This window comes from Protopterus annectens, chromosome 11.part0 (assembly GCF_019279795.1).
Source record: "Protopterus annectens isolate FY-2018-M chromosome 11.part0, PAN1.0, whole genome shotgun sequence".
Taxonomy (NCBI): domain Eukaryota; kingdom Metazoa; phylum Chordata; order Ceratodontiformes; family Protopteridae; genus Protopterus; species Protopterus annectens.
The window spans coordinates 608,555,088-608,575,171 of record NC_056745.1 but is presented as its reverse complement, the minus strand read 5'-3'; the positions used below and the strand labels follow the sequence as shown (position 1 = coordinate 608,575,171).

The 20,084-nt window shown below is 40.5% G+C and overlaps 1 protein-coding gene across 1 annotated transcript in view; it reads left to right on the top strand.

The window, feature by feature from the left end:
• CAPS2 (calcyphosine 2) overlaps nt 1-20,084 on the top strand; it is a 2,181,571-nt gene that overhangs the window by 1,420,350 nt on the left and 741,137 nt on the right. The window contains exon 10 of the mRNA XM_044087229.1: nt 19,094-19,187. Coding sequence (XP_043943164.1) covers nt 19,094-19,187 — 94 coding nt within the window. The remainder of the gene's footprint in view (nt 1-19,093; nt 19,188-20,084) is intronic.

Genomic DNA, 20,084 nt, shown 5'->3' with positions numbered 1-20,084 from the left:
GAATCCTACCCCCTCAGACAAGGATTCCCGAGCATTGGACAGATGGGCTAAAAAAGTATACACCTCAGCTACTCTTGCTATCAGGGCACTAAATTGTCAGTTCCATATGCTTAAATATTAGCAACATACCATGGAACTCCTTAAACAAAAAATGTCTTCCTTTACTGCTTGGGCAGAATCTAAACATTTTCAAGACTTAATGCATTCTGCAAGTCAAGTAACTAAACACGCTTTGCACTGTGGTTATGATGCCCTAGAAGCTTCTTGCAGGGCAGCAGTCACTGGTTCTGTTATTAGAAGACACACATGGCTTAAGGAACAACCCCTGCCAGACCATGTCAAATCTAAATTGTTCGATGCCCCCTTGCACAACGATAACTTATTAGGCACTAAGGCAGAAGAGGTCTTAAAAAAGATGGAAGAAAAAGCAAAATCTATGCAAACAGTTAAATATTTCTTACAGGTCCAGGCCCCTGGGTTCAGCAGGCATTGTCCCTCCAAGCACTGGTCCTTTCCTGTTCCGCGTAAACAGGCCCAGCCTAGGCCCCGTGGAAACAGACCCCCCAGACAGCAGCCCCAGGGAATGCAGAGATCTAAGCAGTGGGCTACCTCCACTTCAAAACAAGGGAGTTCTAAGCCAACCCCTTATGGTAAGAACTCACAATAACTCACCTCCTCCCGACCTCCCCTCTGCCCACCTTCACTTGCCCCTAGGAGGAAAACTCTCCTTTCACTTAAGCACCTAGGCCACCAATACCAAGGACCAATGCTTTCTGAACATTGTGTCTCAGGGATACAAATTCTCCTTCCACACCCTTCCAACCCCAAAAGGGTTACCAGATCTACCACCATATCACTGGGCAGAGGCTCAAAAGCAAATCCATTCCCCGCTCTCTTTGAGGGCAGTAGAGCACGTTCCTGCAGAACAGATAGGCCAAGGCTTCTACTCCAGACTTTTTCTGGTGTCCAGAAAAGAGGGCACCTGGCACCCCATCCTCGATATATCCATTCTAAACACCTTCCTGGTGATCCCAAAATTCAAAATGGTCACCCTCCAGCAGCTGCTACCCATGCTGTCAAGGACGCCTGGCTAGCCACCCTGGATCTAAAAGAAGCCTACCTTCACATTCCTATCAGGGAATCATGCAGAAAATTTCACTGCTTCAGGGCAAGATCTCAACACTTTCAGTTCTCTGCTCTTCCCTTTGGCATATCTACTGTTCCCAGAGTTTTCATGAAATGCCTGGCTCCAGTGATTGCCTTTTGCAGACAAAGAAATATTCAAATTTACCCTTACTTAGACAACTGCCTTATTCAGGCAGACAGCCAGGAAAAGCTGCTTAAGCACCTGGCCTTTGTAAAGAACCTACTAACCTCCCTAGGGTACACAATCAATGAAAAGAAATCAAAACAGGTGCCCACCCAAAGGATAATCTTTCTCGGAGCAATTCTAGACACAGCATCCCAGATGGCATTTCTTATACCAGAGAAACAAATTTTCTTGTCAGCCTACTTCTCTCAACTGGCCATCAGGCCCCAGCTTTCTGCAAGGAAAATCCTGCATGCTCTGGGGTTTATGGAATCTTGCATGCTCCTCATTCCATATGCCAGACTGCATATGAGGAAACTTCAATGGTACCTAAAGAGCCTTTGGTGTCAACACTCTCAAGACTTGGGAACTCTTCTACCTATAATTCCTTGCCTCTGAAAGGAATTACTTTGGTAGGCAACAGCATACTCCCACAACAAGGGACTGCCCTTCTCCCCACATCCTGCTGCCCAGACCCTCACCACAGACCCATCAGACTACGTTTGGGGTGCACACCTGGATGGCAGGTGCATACAGGTCCAATGGAGCCCACAGCAAATCCCCCTGCATATCAGTCAAAAAGAGGTGATGGCTGTGCAGCACGCCTTGATAGCTTTCAAACCCCTTCACTCTCCAGGGGTTCTCCTGCTCAAAACAGACAACACTACTGTGGTGTGGTACATCAACAAGCAGGGAGGGACTCACTCCTACCCTATATACAGGCTGGCCATGGCCCTTTGGCTCATAGCCTCTTCCATGTAACTACACCTGTTAGCACAATACCTACCAGGCTCTCTCAACTCCCTGGCAGATCAGTTAAGCAGAAACCTTCTTGACCCACACTATTGTTAGTTCAACAGAAGTAACTTCACCCTAATAACTCAGAAATGGGGACCCCCAAAGGTTGACCTCCTTGCCTCTGCACCAGGGAGCATCACTGCATGGCTTGGAAAGTGGATGCCCTGTCCTTTCCCTGGGTCAACTTCTCAGTCTATGCCTTTCCTCCCCTTCCTCTCATCCCCAGGGTACTGCTCAAAATAAGGGAGGAAAAACCAAGGACCATTCTTATAGCTGCAGACTGGCCCTGACAGCACTGGTACCCCTTGCTGTGCAGCCTGTCCCTATTGCCTCCATGGCATCTGCCTTAGATTCCAAACCTCCTAACCCAGAGGGAAGGGGGATTCATGCATCCCCAATTGCAGACACTCAGTTTGGCAGCTTGGCTTATTCCCTAACCCCCAACCAATCTGCCATCCTCAGTAAACAGGTTCTGGATGTTATCCATGAGGCCAGACTCCCTAGCACCAGAAAGTCTTATGCAGATAAATGGAAAAGGTTCTGCACCTGGATCCAGGCTAAAGAGGCCAATACGGCACAGCCATCCATCTTTCTCATCCTGGATTACTTAGCTGACCTACTACACAGTGGTCTGTCTTTCTCCTGTATAAAAATTAATGCCTCTGCTATTTCTGCTCATTTTCCCACTGAGCAGCCCCTTTTCTCACACCCTTTGATCAAACAGTTCCTTACAGGGGCTAGCAACTTGAGGCACCCCAGAAGGGCACCAGCACCGGCTTGACCTTAACTTTGCCTTAGAAAAGCTCACCCTGCCTTTTTTTCGAACCAGCTTCTTCTGCAGAGCTAAAATTTCTCTCCTGGAAGACAGCCTTCCTTCTGGCCATCACTTCAGCCAGAAGAGTCTCTGCGCTGCAAGCACTCATGGCTGTGGAACCCTTCATCATCTTCCATGCAGACTGGGTATCCCTCAGAACTAACCCATACTTCATGCCCAAGGTGGTGTCCAGTGTGGCTCTCTATCAATCCATTCATTTGTCCACCTTATTTCCTAATCCCCAGAACAAGGGGGAAAGGATTCTTCACTCTCTAGATGTGCACAGACAGCTCAAATACTGTCTGGACAGGACTAAATCATTCAGAAAGTCTGATAAATTGCTGGTTAACTTTGCTACAGGGGCAGAAGGCAAAGCCATCTCCAAGCAAACCATTTCCAAATGGATAGCACACTGCATCCATTTCTGCTCGAAACAGCATGGTAAGCCTCCACCTCAGAGGAGTCCCCACCAGGGACATCCTGGAAGCTGCCACCAGGGCATCTGTTCACACTTTCACCAAACATTACCACCTGCCTCTCTTCTTCAATTCCAGGGCAGGGTTTGCCTCTGCAGTCTTGCAGGGCATCCTAGCCAGCCCCTAGCTTTCTTGACTGCCTCCACCCATTTCCTCAGCTTTCGGAATCTACCCAAATGTGATGACTGCAGCAGTGAAACACGAAGAACATAGTACAGTTGTGTACACTTACCATAAATGTAGATGTTTGAGTGTATTCACTGTTGCAGTCCTGGTTTCCCTCCCTCCATCCCCCTTTTTTCTCTTTCTCCTTTTGTTACAATTCTTCCTTGTTGTTCCCCTTGCCTTACAAGGGACATATTGGTATTTAGAAAAAAATAAAAAAACAATTACCGAAACCAGTGCAGTTAACCGTTTATTGCAATCCAAAGTACTTGCAATTCAAACAACTAAGCACTTTCACCAGATAATCCAAAGGCATCTTCAGAGTTGTTTAAACATTGTCTCCAAACAAGTTAAATAGTAACAGATACTGTTTGTAACTACACAAGCACCCACCCACCCACAATTTTTCCCGCCCAAACTTTTAAAAAGACAGTACATCTATCAAATGCCTATTCTTCTTAAAAAAATATACTCCAAAATGTTTTACATTGTAACAAAGTACTTCCTAATCATTCATTAAGCAACATACTAAATCTACTTGAAATTATTAAAATTATATTCTGCATGATTTTTTTAAAATAAATCCTGAAAATTAGATATGTCAAACAATTTGGTTATGTCTAATCTTCAAAAATGGCTTAATGGAAATAAAATCATTTAAACCAGGTTCCATAGAAGCATTTAGCTTCAACTGCCATAATGATTCTTTACTTTCCAAGAACAGATCATTGTCACCTCCATGTTCATTCTTGAAAACTCTATCTATCACAAAAAACACAAACTTTTTAAAATTAATGCATCTTTCGGAATGTATGAAAAGAGCATTATGTATGTCTTTATTCCTTATAGCCCTTACATGTTCACCTATCCTGTCCCTCAATCTACGAATGGTTTTGCTCACATAGAAACCGGGGCAGGATAAGCAAGTAGCTACATATACTACGTGCGTTGTGTTGCAGTTGACCCTACCTAGACATGAAATGGAAATGTCACTGCCCTGAATAAAGACATACGGTCCATCATTTATATATCTACAAAGTTTACAATTCTCACATTTGGACATGTGGGATTTATATACAAGTTTATTTATTTTGGTCTCTAGTATATTCTTTATATTTCTCCCCCTACTAAAGACTATTTGGTTATTTTTTTCCAAGAATTGTTAACATGTCCCCCTGGAAACATAATTCCCAACATTGATTGACAATGCCAACAATCTTGGAACTGCTATCATTGTATTCCAAAACCATGGCATTAGTCATATTGTTCTCTTGTACCAAGTCTTTATTTTTGTCTTTAAACTGCCACTCAGACAACAAGATAGGTGCAAACATTCGTTATTCAACAATAATTTTAAAGGGTAGCCCCTTTCCAGAAACATTCCTATAAGGTTGTACATTTCTGTATGGAAGACTTCATCACTACTAATTATTTTTGATAGTCGTACCATCTGCCCTTTGACTGCACTACGGTTTTGATAGTATGGATGGTTACTATTAAAATCCAGCAGTGTGTGTGAATATGTAGCCTTCATATATATTGCACTTTGTAAATTTTCCTCCTCATTTGATAAACTGATATCTAGATAGTTAATGTGATTTTTGTTCCATGTACTAGTGAACTTCAAAAAATCGGTAGTTCCATTAAGATATTTCACAAATTTATCCGCTTCTTGCTCATCCCCTTTCCACAATATTAATATATCATCAAGGAATCTACTATAGGACAAAATTCTTTCACTATATTTTGTTTTTAAAATACATTCAGTTTCCCACTGTCTTTTTAAAAGTTTGTTCAGGAAAACTTGTGGGTGGGTGCTTGTGTAGTTACAAACAGTATATGTTACTATTTAACCTGTTTGGAGACCATGTTTAAACAACTCTGAAGATGCCTTTGGATTATCTGGCGAAAGTGCTTAGTTGTTTGAATTGCAAGTACTTTGGATTGCAATAAATGGTTAACTGCACTGGTTTCGGTAATTGTTTTTTCTTTTTTTCTAAATGTTTTCAGTCTGTTGACTACCAGCTACAGTTCATATTGGTATTTATTTTTCACTGGTGGGGTTCTTCCACCAGAACCTGGCCTCCTACTTTGTGGGCTTCTGACAGGTTAGGGCAAGAAAAACTGATGTAATGTCGGCTACCTTACTTTATACCACTGATGACCTGATGTCAATCCTCAAGCGACAGCAACCAACGCATAAATACTAAGTCTCTGGTATTCGGGCCGGCCAAGGGCTTCCCTGGCAGGGATAACCCAAATGTGATGACTGCAATAGTGAATGCACTCAAACATCTACATTTATGGTACGTGTACACAACTGTACGTTTTACCTCCCTGCTAAGAAGCACAACAGGGCTCGATCTTCAGATAAGGCCCCAGACAAGGATGAGAGGGAGAAAGAAAAATGTAAACTTAAAGAAAAAGAAAAATGCAAGTCTTCTTCTGTCTCTCTCAGATCTAATATAATCCTCAGATCTCTAAGTTCCAATTGGACCCATACCAAAATCAGCTAGGAGGTAGGAACTGACAGTTTCTTGATCCTGCTCATCCTACCCTTGGCTATGTTTTTCTCTGGAACTGGTGAGCCCCAGATTGCACTCTCTAAACTTGCAAGAGAAAATATCCTCCAGATCTTATTCAGTGGCTGTGTCTACCAAATCATCTCTGAGCTTGACAAAGTACGACATCAACAAGATGATAACGTTCTTGTGGAAACAGATTAAGCTTTTTTTTTTTTTTTTTTATACCATCCTCAGGGAATGTTCCAACCACTGGTCATCCTGCTCCTCCACTTCTTTTGCCTGTTGCACTCTATCCTCTGGCTCTGTATCAGATCCATTTTGAAGTGCCTCTTTCAGTACTGGCAATTCCCTCAATTTCACCAACAGTTCTTTGTCCCTCTCAACTCTGATGCCCATGGATTGGGAAGGAACATGAAGCCACTTGAGCTGTCTTTTACTTAGGGGATACGGCATTAGACAGCTTGAATCCGAGGTCTACTTCAGGGCCAGGGATGACAGGAGTCAGAGTTTCTCTTCCTCAAATCTGGAGAGAGCCTTGGCTGCAGTGACTACTTCAGTCTTCAAGGTAGTTTAAAGGGTTTTGGGTTTACCCCAACAGAAGACATTTTCTTAGAGCTCATTTCCACCCAAACTTCAGGTAGTACAAAGGGTTTGGGGTTTATCCCAGCAGAAGAAACTTTCTTAGAGCTCATTTCCACGCAAACTCCAGTTGGATCCTGCAACTACAGTATCCTCTTATCTTGCCAAACAGTCATCACCACAGGCTTATGGAACAACTTGCTACCTCAGTTCCCAGTCTGATTCTGAACCTTCTGTCTTCCCAACAGAATCAGTTCACAAGAAGCAGACATGCAAGTGAAAGCATATAGATTCTTCCCCACAGTCTGTCACAAAAGATACAGATGTGGATGAAGGTGAGGGTTCACCCAGTTCTCCCTCCGAGGACATCATTTTTGGTGAAATTATTGAACTTATGAAACAGAGAGGGGGTTGATCCATTAAAGATCCCTCTACTGCTGAATATGTATTTCTAGAAGCCTTTGGTGCCAGCTCAACTTCATCTTGGGTGGCACCACTTGTTGATCCACTGGTTGATCTTATGGCACAATGGGCTTTGAAGGAGTATGACATGGTGTAACCAATTCCCAAAAAATGGACAGAATTTTGCAAGCTCCCAAGGATGGAAAGCATTGGAGTAAAGGTCCCTGGTGGATGCCATGGTTGTAGCGGCAGGCACAAAGAAGGAATTATCTGAGGAAAGTTCTTCTTTGTAGTGGCAGGCACAAAGAAGGAATTATCTGAGGAGAGTTCTTCTGTTCATCCTACCAGCAGGGCATCTAGGGCATTGGATAGATTTGGGAAATGGACATACTTATCAGTAACCTTTGCACTTAGGTAACTGAACTGTCTTGCTTATGTTATTAGATTTCAGAGGGACTTGACAATGAAGTTTCCAAGTCTCTTTCTGGAGTTTTGCCTGCAGACATTCAAAAGACTCTGGACTCCCAGCTTTCAACTATGCAGTCAACTTTTAACATAACTATGCATCTCATATCTAATGCAGCTGATGACTCAGTCAGAGTGGCAGGCACAAGTCTTACAGTCAGACAACATGCCTGGATGTCTCTCTGTGATTTTGTGGAAGGCTTTAAGACTTCCTTCATCAAAGCCCCTTGCAATGGCTCCACACCTTTTGGGCCCAAAGTTGAAGATACCTTGACCAGGTGTCAACAGGATCGTAAGACTGTCTCTGCAGTAGGCATTCATTTTTCCACCCCTCAAAGGAACCAGAGGGCAGGAAAAAAAGATGTGGTTTCACAAGTCACAGAGTTCTTACCAAGATTCTCCTGGCAATAGACCTCTATATGGCAGAGGTGGAGGGAATGCTAATGGATTTTATGTAAGAGGCAGAGGCATACCACACTGTGACATCCCCTCTCTGGGCTAGTAATCAAGGAGCCTGAATCCTCACCACTGACACTAATGGGGGACATTCACTTGGAACAAAAATAGATACACGCAGTATTTCCCAATGCATCTCTCTGCATCAGCTGTCACCAGACATGTCAAAGCCAGTTACTGTACAATAATACTGGGTGAAAGTAATATTAATACAAGTGATAGTGTTTGGCCAATGCAGTAAGGCTTTCAGGAGTGGCCACAGAGGTGCCAAATGGATATAAGTACTCTCAAGGGTTAAAATAGTCTCTGAAGGATCAGCCACAATGAAACATTTAAATATATTTAATAATAATTAATAAATGAACATGAAAAAGTATTTATTTACAGTAAACACCAGAGTTTCAATCACAGGAAATATTAAAATAACACAGATGAATAGGTGCAGAAAAGCAGTACTTAACTAATCTCACTATATTTTCCTGACTGATCTAAAGAATTACTATTCCATGGTTACATACTAGAGCAAGGCAAGATGAAGTAGGTGAGTGGTCTTCCTTCTTTGTCAGGTTCCAAAAACAGACTGCCCTGAGACTTCAGTCTCATCTAGAATTAAAACATAATTTTTGTGATGGATTACAGAATGACATCACACACATCTGGTCATCTGACTTCTGGTTCCTATACTAACCCCATTATTGGAAATTGAACCATAATCTCACACGTATGTGGTACCATACACACAGAGCTTTGCTACTATCTGTTGCAGCTTCTGGAAGTCGTAAAACAATTAAACACTTCCACTCTTTCTACAGGAGCTAATAAAACATTCTCTGACACAGATATTTCATCTCTGGCTGCAAACAGAACTGTAATATACAGTCTTCATGGCCTAAATTAAGTAATTTAATTTCATACTATTTTTCAAAGTTAGCTGGAGCTGAGCTTAATCTCTTCTCTTCCAATATCCTGTGTTGCAATAGTAATTTCAATAGTTATAATACAGTCTAGCTTACAAGTGTATTTCTTTTTCTGTCCAGCAGGACATACTGTTGGTACATTTTTAACACAAGCATCTGTACAAATCAGTTTGATATACATGCTGGCATATGTTGCACATCCACTGCCCTTTTTCTCTTGGCATAGCTGACAGTACCTCACATAATCACACACACTATCAGGGCTTCTGTGGTCCCTTTCCAGTAGACCCGTTCAGCTTCCTCAGTAGTTTGCCCAACTGCTGCACTCTGGAGGCAGTCAAGGGACATGTATCTCTATACTGCCAAGCCTAGCTAAAAGTAACTAGAGACAATCGGGTGCAAAACATAATTTCCAGAGGCTATTCCATACCGCTTTCTTGTCCTGCTGTAAATAAAAAAGTGATTTCTGGTGTTCCAACCAGTCAATGAGAACCAGCAGCACTGGAAATTTCCAAGCTGCTAGAAAAAAAGAGTAATCCAGACAGTCCCAAAGACCAACTAGGATCCGGAGTATATTCAAGGTTCTTTTTAGTTCCAAAGAAAACAGGGGACCTGAGACCAATTTTGGATCTTAGTCATCTCTTATCAGTTTGTAAAACAGATAAAATTCCAGATGGTCACAATTCAGTCCTTACTGCCTCTTCTGAGAAAGGATAATTGGATGTGCTCAGTAGATTTCCAGAATGCTTACTATTATGTGACGATAGAGAAGCAGTCCAGGAGATTTCTCCCTTTCCAGCTGGGAGCCAATCATTTCCAGTTCAGAGCCCTGCCATTCAGTCTGAGTACAGCCCCCAGGAAGTTCACCAATAAATGGCAGTGGTGGTTGTAGACTTATTCTTGCTTGGGATCCAAGTTTTCACTTACCTAGATGATTGGCTGCTAACCGCTACATCCAGGCATCTTCTGGTACATCTCCTGGACCTTCTCCTCCAGTGCTTATTGGATCTTGGCATATCAGTGAATTTTCAAAAGTGACAATTACTTCCAGCACAACAGATGGAGATTATTAGATGACGTCCTTGATACCACTGTTCAAATTGTCAGTCTCCCACAACACAGAGTTTGTTCCCTGTTTCAGATGGCCTCACAGGTGATATATCACCCTCACCCCCCCCCCAGCATGATTGATATCACGTCTACTAGGCTCCATGGCTTCTGCCATATTAATGATTCCCATGGCTTAATACCACATGTGAATTCTTCAATGGATGCTTGCAGTTTAGTGGTCTCAGAAGTTTCATCCTTTGCATGCCAGGATTCATTTCACAAGAATTTTCAGACAGCACATCGCAGGGTCAATTACCTCACCATCAATAACACAAGGACTACCTTTCCATCCTGTCACAACAACAGCAGTAGTCACCAAGGACGCTTTCCTTCTAGGGTGGGGTGGGGTGGGGGAGGCATTTCAAAGGGAGAATGATCCAAGATACATGGTCAGATATGGAGGCCAGTCTTCACATCAATGTCTTGGAGATGATGGTGGTCCTCCTCACATTGCAGGCTTTCCAAGATCTCCTCCCCAAGGGTGTGATCTCCATACAATAAGACAATATGGCTGTAGTGTGGTACATCAACAAACAAGGAGGAACCCATTCTTATCCCCGGTGTCAAGAAGCCGTGAGAGTTTGGCAATGGGTGAGGTCTTCACACCATTTTGGATAGCGGTGCAAATTGTGGGGTGTTCCAGTATTTGTTGGACAACTTGAGCAGAACTATTCTAACTCCTCATGAGTGGTCCCTCAAGCCAAAGTGACAATCCTAATTTTCAGCTGCTGAGGCCAACCTTGCTGTGATCTATTTGCTTCATACCCGAACAACAAGTGCAGCAGCTACTTTGCCCTGATCCCTCCACAGGGTCAATCACCTAGGGATTCTGTAGTCTACAGTTGACCCCCTCAGGCTCCTGTATGCCTTTCCCCCATTACCACTCATGAACAAATTAATTTAGAAAGTCAGACAGTGCAAGGCCAAAGTAATCTTCATTGCTCTGTTTCAGTCCTGACAAACATGGTTCCCCTTCCCATGTCCTCTACTAGTACATCCACCATGGGTGCTGGATCAATATCTCAACATTTTTTTGTCATCCATCCAAACTGCTTGCATTGGATCAGTCTGCCATGGTGTCCCACAGGGCTCTGTCCTGGGACCCCTCTTGTTCGGCATTTATTTCTCAGATGTGAAAGCAAACATGGGAGGGTTGTGGCTGACAAAGTTCGCAGATGACTGCAAACTAGGCGCCATAGTCGATACACCAGCTGACACATACATCCTACAGAAAGGCCTCACTGAAACGGACAACTGGTGCCAGAGTCATGGCCTTAAACTAAATGCCAAAAAATGTATAGTCATCCCCTTTGGGAAAAACAAAGTACCCACAAATTATCACATAGACAGTAACCCACTGAGTACGGAAAAAGTAATCAGAGACCTGGGGACCCAAGTCGATAGTGACCTCTCATTTGACACCCACGTTGCCAAAGTGGTTAGTAAGACTTTCTACCTTGCCCACCTTATCATGAAGGGATTCACATCCAGATCAAAGGAGGTCATTGTACCCCTATACTCCTCCCTTATCAGGCCCATGATTGAGTACAATGCCCCATTTGGCATGTACCTCACCCGGCACTTGCAACAGCTAGAGAGACCCCAAAAGTACCTCACCAAGAGGATCAAGGGTCTCCAACATATGTCATTTGCTGCCAGACTAAAGAAACTCCAGCTGTATTCAGTAGCATACCACCTACTCAGAGGTGATCTGTGCCTGACGTACAAGGCCATGTCCAATCAGGAATTGATGGACATGCTCCACCTCAAAAAATCCAAATCCATCAGAACCACGAGAGCTAAAGATTTAAACCTCAGCACAAATATGAATAGGACATGCTGGAGGGACAGATTCATAACTCAGAGGCTTCTCATACTCTGGAACAGAATCCCAGTTCATGTTAGGCAGAGCCCCTCACTAACTTTCTTCAAGAGAAATCTTGACGAGTGGATGGGAGATCGTAGGTTTACCCCAGGGGTCATCTCTGTGTCACTACTAGACAGAGGCACAGTAAACTAATTCTATTATGTAAGGGGGTCTTCACTGTGTCACTACTAGACAGAGGCACAATATTCTAAATGTATTCTGTACACTTTTGTACCATTACATGGGGTGGTGAAAGCCACATCACTATGGCTAGGCTTATAAATGCCCCAGGGCAGATAGCCTAGTACTAAACTATGAAACAAACTGCTTGGTTCCCCCAATTTTGATTCTAGCCAAAGATGCCAGGCTTCCCATTAATGTTGTTGCTATAATAGCAGCCTCTCAGAAACCTACTAAAAAGAAGATCTACAACAGTAAATGGAAACACTTTTTATTTTGGGCAATGGCCAAGGGCTTGGATCCTTCCTCTGCTCCCATTCCATCAGTCTTGGAATTTTTAGCTGAACTCTTGTAACAAGGATATACAGTGGATATAAAAAAGTGTACACACTCCTGTTAAAATACCATTTTTTTTGTGATATAAAAAAATGAAACCACAATAAATCATTCATTTCCAATCTTTCCCCACCTTTAATGTGACCTATAACCTGTACAATTCAATTGAAAAAAAATCTGTTAGGGGAAAAATATATATATAAAAAAAATGTACAATAAGCTGGTTGCATTCTCATTATGTCCATTCCTGTCTGGTCAAACTCCAACAGTTCATGGTGCATTAAAGGGTCTTTTACAGTTCCATTTAGAAATTTCCATAGTCTTAAGCCCTTGGGAACATGTTGTAACTCAAGAGATCTTTTCAGCTCCCTCCACAAGATTGGAAGGGTTTGGTACATTCCAGGAACAATTGAATGCCTTTGAGAAGCTAACCAGGAAACTAAAGAATGTGCAGATAGACAATTTATTTCTGAAAAGATCTCTTGAGTTACATGTTCCCAAGGGCTAAGAGTATGGAAATTTCCGAATGGAACTATAAAAGACTCTTTAATGCACCATGAACTGTTGGAGTTGTTTGACCAGACAGGAATGGACATAATGAGAATTTTAATCAGAGAAAATGAACGTAAGTTGGTTGACATAGAGAAACAGCTTACAGAACTAAATGACAGTATTACAAATGACCTTTTATTTGATTGCAGTAGAACTCAGTTTAACAAAATATTTTTTGAGGCAGATAAGCTAGTTAAAACTAGCTTGGAGAGGAAAGAAAGGAACATGAGACACTAATGATTATGTGTTTATCCACTGCCTGTTATAACAGATGTTTTAAATGATTTTAGTGAAACTGTGCAAAGTAACAAACAATTTAACAATGTCAATGTTAATGGAAGAACAAACACTGTTAGAGAAAATAATAATTTTTAGAGGAGGCACCACCTTTGAGCAGATCCTAGAGGTCACAGAACAGGAAACAGGGGCAACGAGGTTATCAGAACCAAACCAAAAACTGGTACCCACCTCAACAGTTTGGGAGAAGAAACAATATGAGACCATATGTAGAGATATATCAGTAACAGATATTTTTTGAAGCCAACCTTCCTGTAGAAGAGAGAAATGTGGTGTCTGTGACTACTATTGACAATTGTTTATAACTTTTCTGATTTTAAAGAATTGATGACACTCACATGAGTTTGCTAAGAAAAGGCTTTGCATTTATTCCAGATTTTAAAATTGACATAGGAAAGGTGCTTATTAACTTTAAAATTGTATACTAGGCAACTAAATTTGGCCATGTTTTTTTCTGCCAGAAATAATGACAATGTAGTTAGAACTGATTTTATGAAAAGGAGAAGTACATTTATGCCACCTGTAAATTCAGCAATAGACCAGTTTGAAAAAATATGTGAAAAAGAAATATGTAAGATGTTGAAAACTCAGGTGACAAAAAAAAAGAAGACAATATATCAGAAAATGAAAGGAAGTTTTTAAACAAGAGTTGACAGAGTACAGATTCCTGGTGGGGGGGGGGGGGTAGCTATAATGAACCAAGTAGACTATACAGGAAAACTGCTACATCTTTTGAACGACCACAGTACCTATGAGGTAGCTACGCTTACTGAGATCAATAGGTACAAAAATTGATTGGTTTCTTTATGACCTATTGACCCATAAGAGTTATAGATGAAAAATAATATGCATTTTTGACCATTGAGACACCAGTAATTCCTGTTATTTTTGGTATACCAAAAATCCACAAGGATTTAAACAACCCCCCTTTGCGTACTATAGCAGCAGCAAGGAATTCAAAGGCAAGAGCCTATAGCAACATACATAGATTTGCACTGTAAGAAAGTTATAAGGTACAAAAAACAGATCCTTATGGACTTCTGGCATTGTCTAGAGGTTCTGAGAGACTTGTGTATAAAAGAGGCTTTCATCTTTGCTACATTCAATGGCATACTGAAGGAACTGAGCTATTTGGCGATGCTTTAATGACTATTGAAGGCATACACAATGTGAAAAGAAACTTGTTGATGGAGTGGTTCTGAAAAATAATTACCTGTATTTTGAGGGGGAATATTTTCGTCAGACCACTGGGGTGGAAATGGGATCTAGGCGTGCCCCCATATATGCAAATCTTGTTCTGTCAGAATGGGAGGAAAGGTAAGTTTTTCCATCTACATTTATGGGCAAAGTGATGGAGTGGTACAGGTACCTTGATGATACACTATTGCTTTGGAAAGGTACCGAGGAAGAAATGGTCAGGTTTGTTGAATATCTGAGCAACACCACTGCATTTCTGAGATTCATGTGAAAAACAAGTGTAGAGGCAATGGATTTTTTGGATATTTGTTTGTTCAAGAATAATGAAAGTTCAAAACTAGAGTCCACTATAAATAGGAAAGAAACGTATTCAAATGCCCTGCTTCATTACACCAATTGTCACCCTCTACTCCAGAAGCGAAGTGTGATTAAAGGGCAAATGGTCAGGATCTCTAGATTAATTAGTGATGAAATTATTTTCAGTTAATAAATGTACAAATTAATAGGGATGGTCAAAGAAAGGGGATACACGGCTAGAATCTTAATCAAGGTTAGAATGAAGTTCTGAAAAGGAGAACAGTAAAATTTGTTCCTATTCTGTTGACCCCGAAAGGGACATCCTTAAATGATAAAAATGTAGTGGAAAATTAAAGAAAGTTAATACTTCCATACAACCACTAGACAGGGAATTTTAGAGAAATGCTGAACAGATACTGGGACCTGTTTTTTGATGAGAGTTTGAAACAAATTTTGGGTGGATCCCTGAAAATTACTGCAGTAGGGGGCATAACCTAAAAGGGTTTCTTGAAAAGACTATAGTTACAAAGAGTCAAACTATAATTCTAAGAAGACAAAATGTAACGTGTAGAGTATGTAAGTACATAAATGAAGGACCTTATGTGGTGGTAGAAGGGTATGGCCAAAGTATTTCATGCCCAGGGCATTGTAATTGTAATACCAACTTAGTTGTTTATATTGCAAGATACACCTCATGTTCAGCTTTCTATGTAGGTAAGACTATAAGAAAGTTAAAGGAAAGAGTAGCCGAACATATAAGGGACATAACAAATAAGACCAAAAATGCCTTATATATGCACAGTTTAGGTTGTGAAAACATTAGGAAATTTACATTTTTTGTTATTGACAGTGTCATTCCTTCTCAGAGAGGAGGTGATGTAAAAATTAATGTTGAGAGAGTACAGATGGAATGGCAGCTTAGAGTAAATGCTACTACCAAGACAGGTATTAATGATAGTTGCACTGTGACTAATGTTTTGAAATTAAATTAAAGTCACTGCAACTATGATTTGTATAAAGGTTTCCTATTTTATATATTTTAACAGATATTGTTTAATATATACAACTAGCAGCCCTCCGTTGTTTATTTTTGTTTTTTTTTTGGTTTTACTTGAATATTTTAATGTTTTACGACTTGTAAAGGATTTTTGTATGTGTATTTATAATTTTCATGTTGAACTGAGAAATCATGTGATTTATTAGTAATTAAATGGGCTGACTGATGAAAGTAATACACTCTGAGGAAGCCCAGGATGACATTGGGTAAAAGTGATTAGTGTTTAATTAAAGCTTGGACTGTTATAGTGACTGGCGGTTGCGTTTTTTGTCATTTTGTATATCACAAACACCTGACATTTTAACAGGAGTGTGTACATTTTATATTCACTATAGGAGAAGAGAAGATAAATAGGGCAGCCAATGGTTTTGATTTATAGGATATATAGAGAAATAGGGGATGCTGAATACCGGTTATGTGGTTAACTGGGAGACATGGATGAGTAGAGGCCGTAGGTACTTTTAAAAAGTTGAAAAAGGTGTCGCTAAAATACTGTAATCAAGGTATAATGGGAAAAGATATGTGACAGAGCTAATAGAGGCAGGAGAGGAAAGGAACATACTGAGTTTTCAGAGTATGGTATTAAAGGAGGTGACTGACTGACATATAGGATGTTCAGAATTATAGCTGAGAATAAATGAATGAGGAGGAAAAAGGGAAATGTATTTAAATAAATCTAAGTAGCCATGGGTCCAGCAGAACAAAGAAAATAAGAGGAATAATTAAGGATTTGGGAGAGAAAGAAGCTGATACTGAGGTAAAGTTAAAAGACAGTGGTTATTAGGTGGTTATTGGTTCTTAATTTTTGTGCAGAAGGAGAATACCTGAGATGATAAGTAAAGGACAAAGAAATTTTTACTAGTGGTTGGGAGAAAAGAGAATAAAACTGGAATGATGGAAAAGTGAGTGAAGGTAGTACACCAGAGTATAGCTAGTGAGTAAAGAAAATGACAAGATGACCAGGAAAGAAGGATGGAGACATGGTAGAGCAAATTAAAGAGAGAATACAGTACGGGTCTGAGAGGGATTTATAGAATTAGGAGTTAGACCGCACATGGAAAGTAGAATCACTGTTGCCTCCAATGGAGAATGACGGAAGAACAATTCAGATGGGTAGATTAAAAAATGGTAGAATAGATGGAAACCAAAAAAAGGACCAATATCAGATTCATTTTGCTTTTGATGGAAATTTTGGAGTGAAGAACTGTCAATGACATTTTTGAAATAGCTGAGTAGTTAAAGTGGAGAGTGGTTTAGAGCATGAGTTATAGACAATGGCATTTTTTGGGGTGGTTAAGGAAGTGGTGAAAGATAGACTGCTTTTGAAAGGAAAATGGAGGAAGAGCCAAAGTAGTATAGGATCAGCATGTTTGAAGTGTAGAGAAGCAGTGGTTGCGGGTGGAGTAAAGAGAAATAGGAGGTTTGGAAAGTTTTAAGATATATAGGTTCTGGGTTCCCAAGTTGAGGTAAAAGGACTGAAAGTATATAGTTAGATGTCTGTGCAGTAACATAGAGAAAAAAAGCCCTGATTACATTCCAGGTGCCCTGAGTTTGATTATCAGCTATGCGTTTTGATTGGGTAGGCTGGGAAGAATGAAATTACCAATCCTGGGAAGGGAAGGAGGGTGGGCAGACACACATTGACTGGATTTCCCTGGTGAAGATTGGGGAAACATCCATGCTCTGACTTCTGCAGGGTAGGTGAGGTGTTCTTTCAGCTTCTGCCCCTTGTGGAAGTGAGAGAAAATGCAATCTTGACAGCCATTGCATGTCCCTCCCTTGGACTGTTGCAGGACCAGGGCATTGTAGAGCTTAAGGTACAAAAGACAGAAGTCATCCTGATGGCTGCCTTAATGATGACCCATCTCAATTGCTTCTTGACCTAGTGATGGAGAATAAATGGGCCATTTGGTTCCAGGAGGCTAATAGCAGGCAGGCAGCAGGGGGAAATGTGACAACAAAGTCTATATACTTAGATGAGTGGGACAGTGGGTGGTGAAATGGAAAATCTAAATATGTGCAAGAGGGAGACAAGACAGTATCTTGCAGGGATGATAGAAACAGATTAAACTTCAGAAGTTAATTTACGATGTTAATGTTTTATAGCAACTGAACTGTGAAAATTTGTTTTGTTGTATAATGATGACAGAAGATAAGATATTGTGTTAGTCATGTTCTGAGGGGGTACATCCAGTAGACTCCCGGTGTGTGTGTGTGTGTGTGTGTGTGTGTGTGTGTGTGTGTGTGTGTGTGTGTGTGTGTGTGTGTGTCTGTGTCTGTGTGAGAATGAATTTGGATATAGTGATAATGTTTAAAAATGTAACAACAGGTGTTTAGGGAAAATCTAAACATAACATACTGTTGTAACTAACATAACATCTCCCTAATCCTCCTCCTTCAGAATGTCACAGGCATGAGCACCAGCTTATAGTACTCCAAAGTTTGACATGTGTGACTGTACTATATCCTTTATACCTGCCTTAGTATGCCATTCCTGTTCTCATTTATTGTATTGCAACCTCCATATATCTAAGCCAACTTTCCTCCTTGTCTACCAATATCCTCCCCAACATCTTACCCTGCTCCTGTACCAGGCTTCTTCACCTACCCTATACTTCTTCGTTCAGCTTATAGTAATGATGCCTTCTATTTTCCATTGCCTTGTCTCCATTTTTCACCCATTACATCAATGACATCTGCTGCCTTCTCTCTATTTAAAGTGCTCCTGAAAAGTCTGTGACTTGTGCACCACAATATGTGGTGTGCACAGTACTGCAGTTCATCTTACTTCATACTCTTCCATTTGTAATTTTGCAGCATTCAGAGAAATCCATTCATACATTTTTATATTTCTTCTTGACAGTATCTGTTAAACTTAGCCCTTGGTGACTTCTGATAGCATGTGTCTCCATCCATAGCTTTAATGGCTGGAACACTGTGTATGTGTACAGGTGCATACATTAAAACCAGTGGTCGCATCCTATACCAGTGGTAGTGTCACTGAAGGACAAAGCTTTTTACATTTTTTTTTTTTTTTTTTTTTTTTATAAATAAGCAGCTCACAAATAATGTTAGGGACAAAGTACGTTGCAGCATTGTACTCATCAGATGTGGTGCATGTCACATCTTTTCAGAGACACTTTAATTCATTGTTCAGTAAATGTTTTACATAATGGTGCGTTTTACTTTTTCTGTTGGAAACATACATAATCAATATGATTAGCTTTAAAAGCAGTACACTATAATATTACATGATTATCATACTGACATTAACTGTTTCTTTTTTCTAAACAGATCAAATGCCTTGCCTTTTATTCAGAAAGGAGTTTATTGCCATCAGTTTGGACGGAAGAAAGGAAGAAGTATTGGAATTGAAGATTTCTATGTTGTAAGCATTTCTTAATGCATTTTGATAACTCAATGACTACTTGTACTGCAAAAGAGAAACAATAGACAGCAAATAGTTGGCTATTCACAACCCAAATGTTTTCCACAGACCTTTTTTTTTATTCTTTTATCGTGACAGCAAAGCTCGTCAGGTGTATAGAAACTAAATTTCAGTATAGTTCATCGTGTGTTATGCAGAATGTTTACCTTTTCAGCACAGCACTATCGTTTGTGATGACACATGAATACTTTATTTCTTTTCATAATAAAAAGGATGTACATCATTTTTATAGGTTGTAGAATGCTACGGCAGCAGAGATAGGTGCACTATGGTCTGTGACACTGGATTTCTGTACAGTGAAATTATTTATTACATGCTATATACCATTTTATATACAGCTGTTCATTGATGTAGCAGTATGTGTAAAATCATAAGTCATGTCTGAAAGACATCTTCTTAGTAGAATTAAATTTGTTAACCATTTGTTAAGCAGGCTAGAGCAATGATCTTGTGAGACATACTTCAGGATCAGCCTAGGCATGAAAACAGATGCTCATCATTCGATCACTGTTGCATGTATGAGAACATAAATTGCTGACCGACCTTCTTCAGAGACTAAAGCATCTGCGAATTCCTTGGTATTATCTGTGTTTCAGATAACCAGATTTTTTCCGAAATGTGCTTATGACATTCTCATGCTCTTTCTAAAGCAGCTGTCATTGGGTAAGTATTGACAAGAGTTGCCTGGCTAAATTCCCAGAATTTTCCAGAATAAAATTTGAATGTTTTCCTAAATAAGGAGGTGTTCTTAAACTGTTGAAGTCATTTAAAGGTATGATGAAAGGGAAAGTTAATTCAGAAAAAATTATGATAAAACCTTTTCTGCCAATCAGGAAT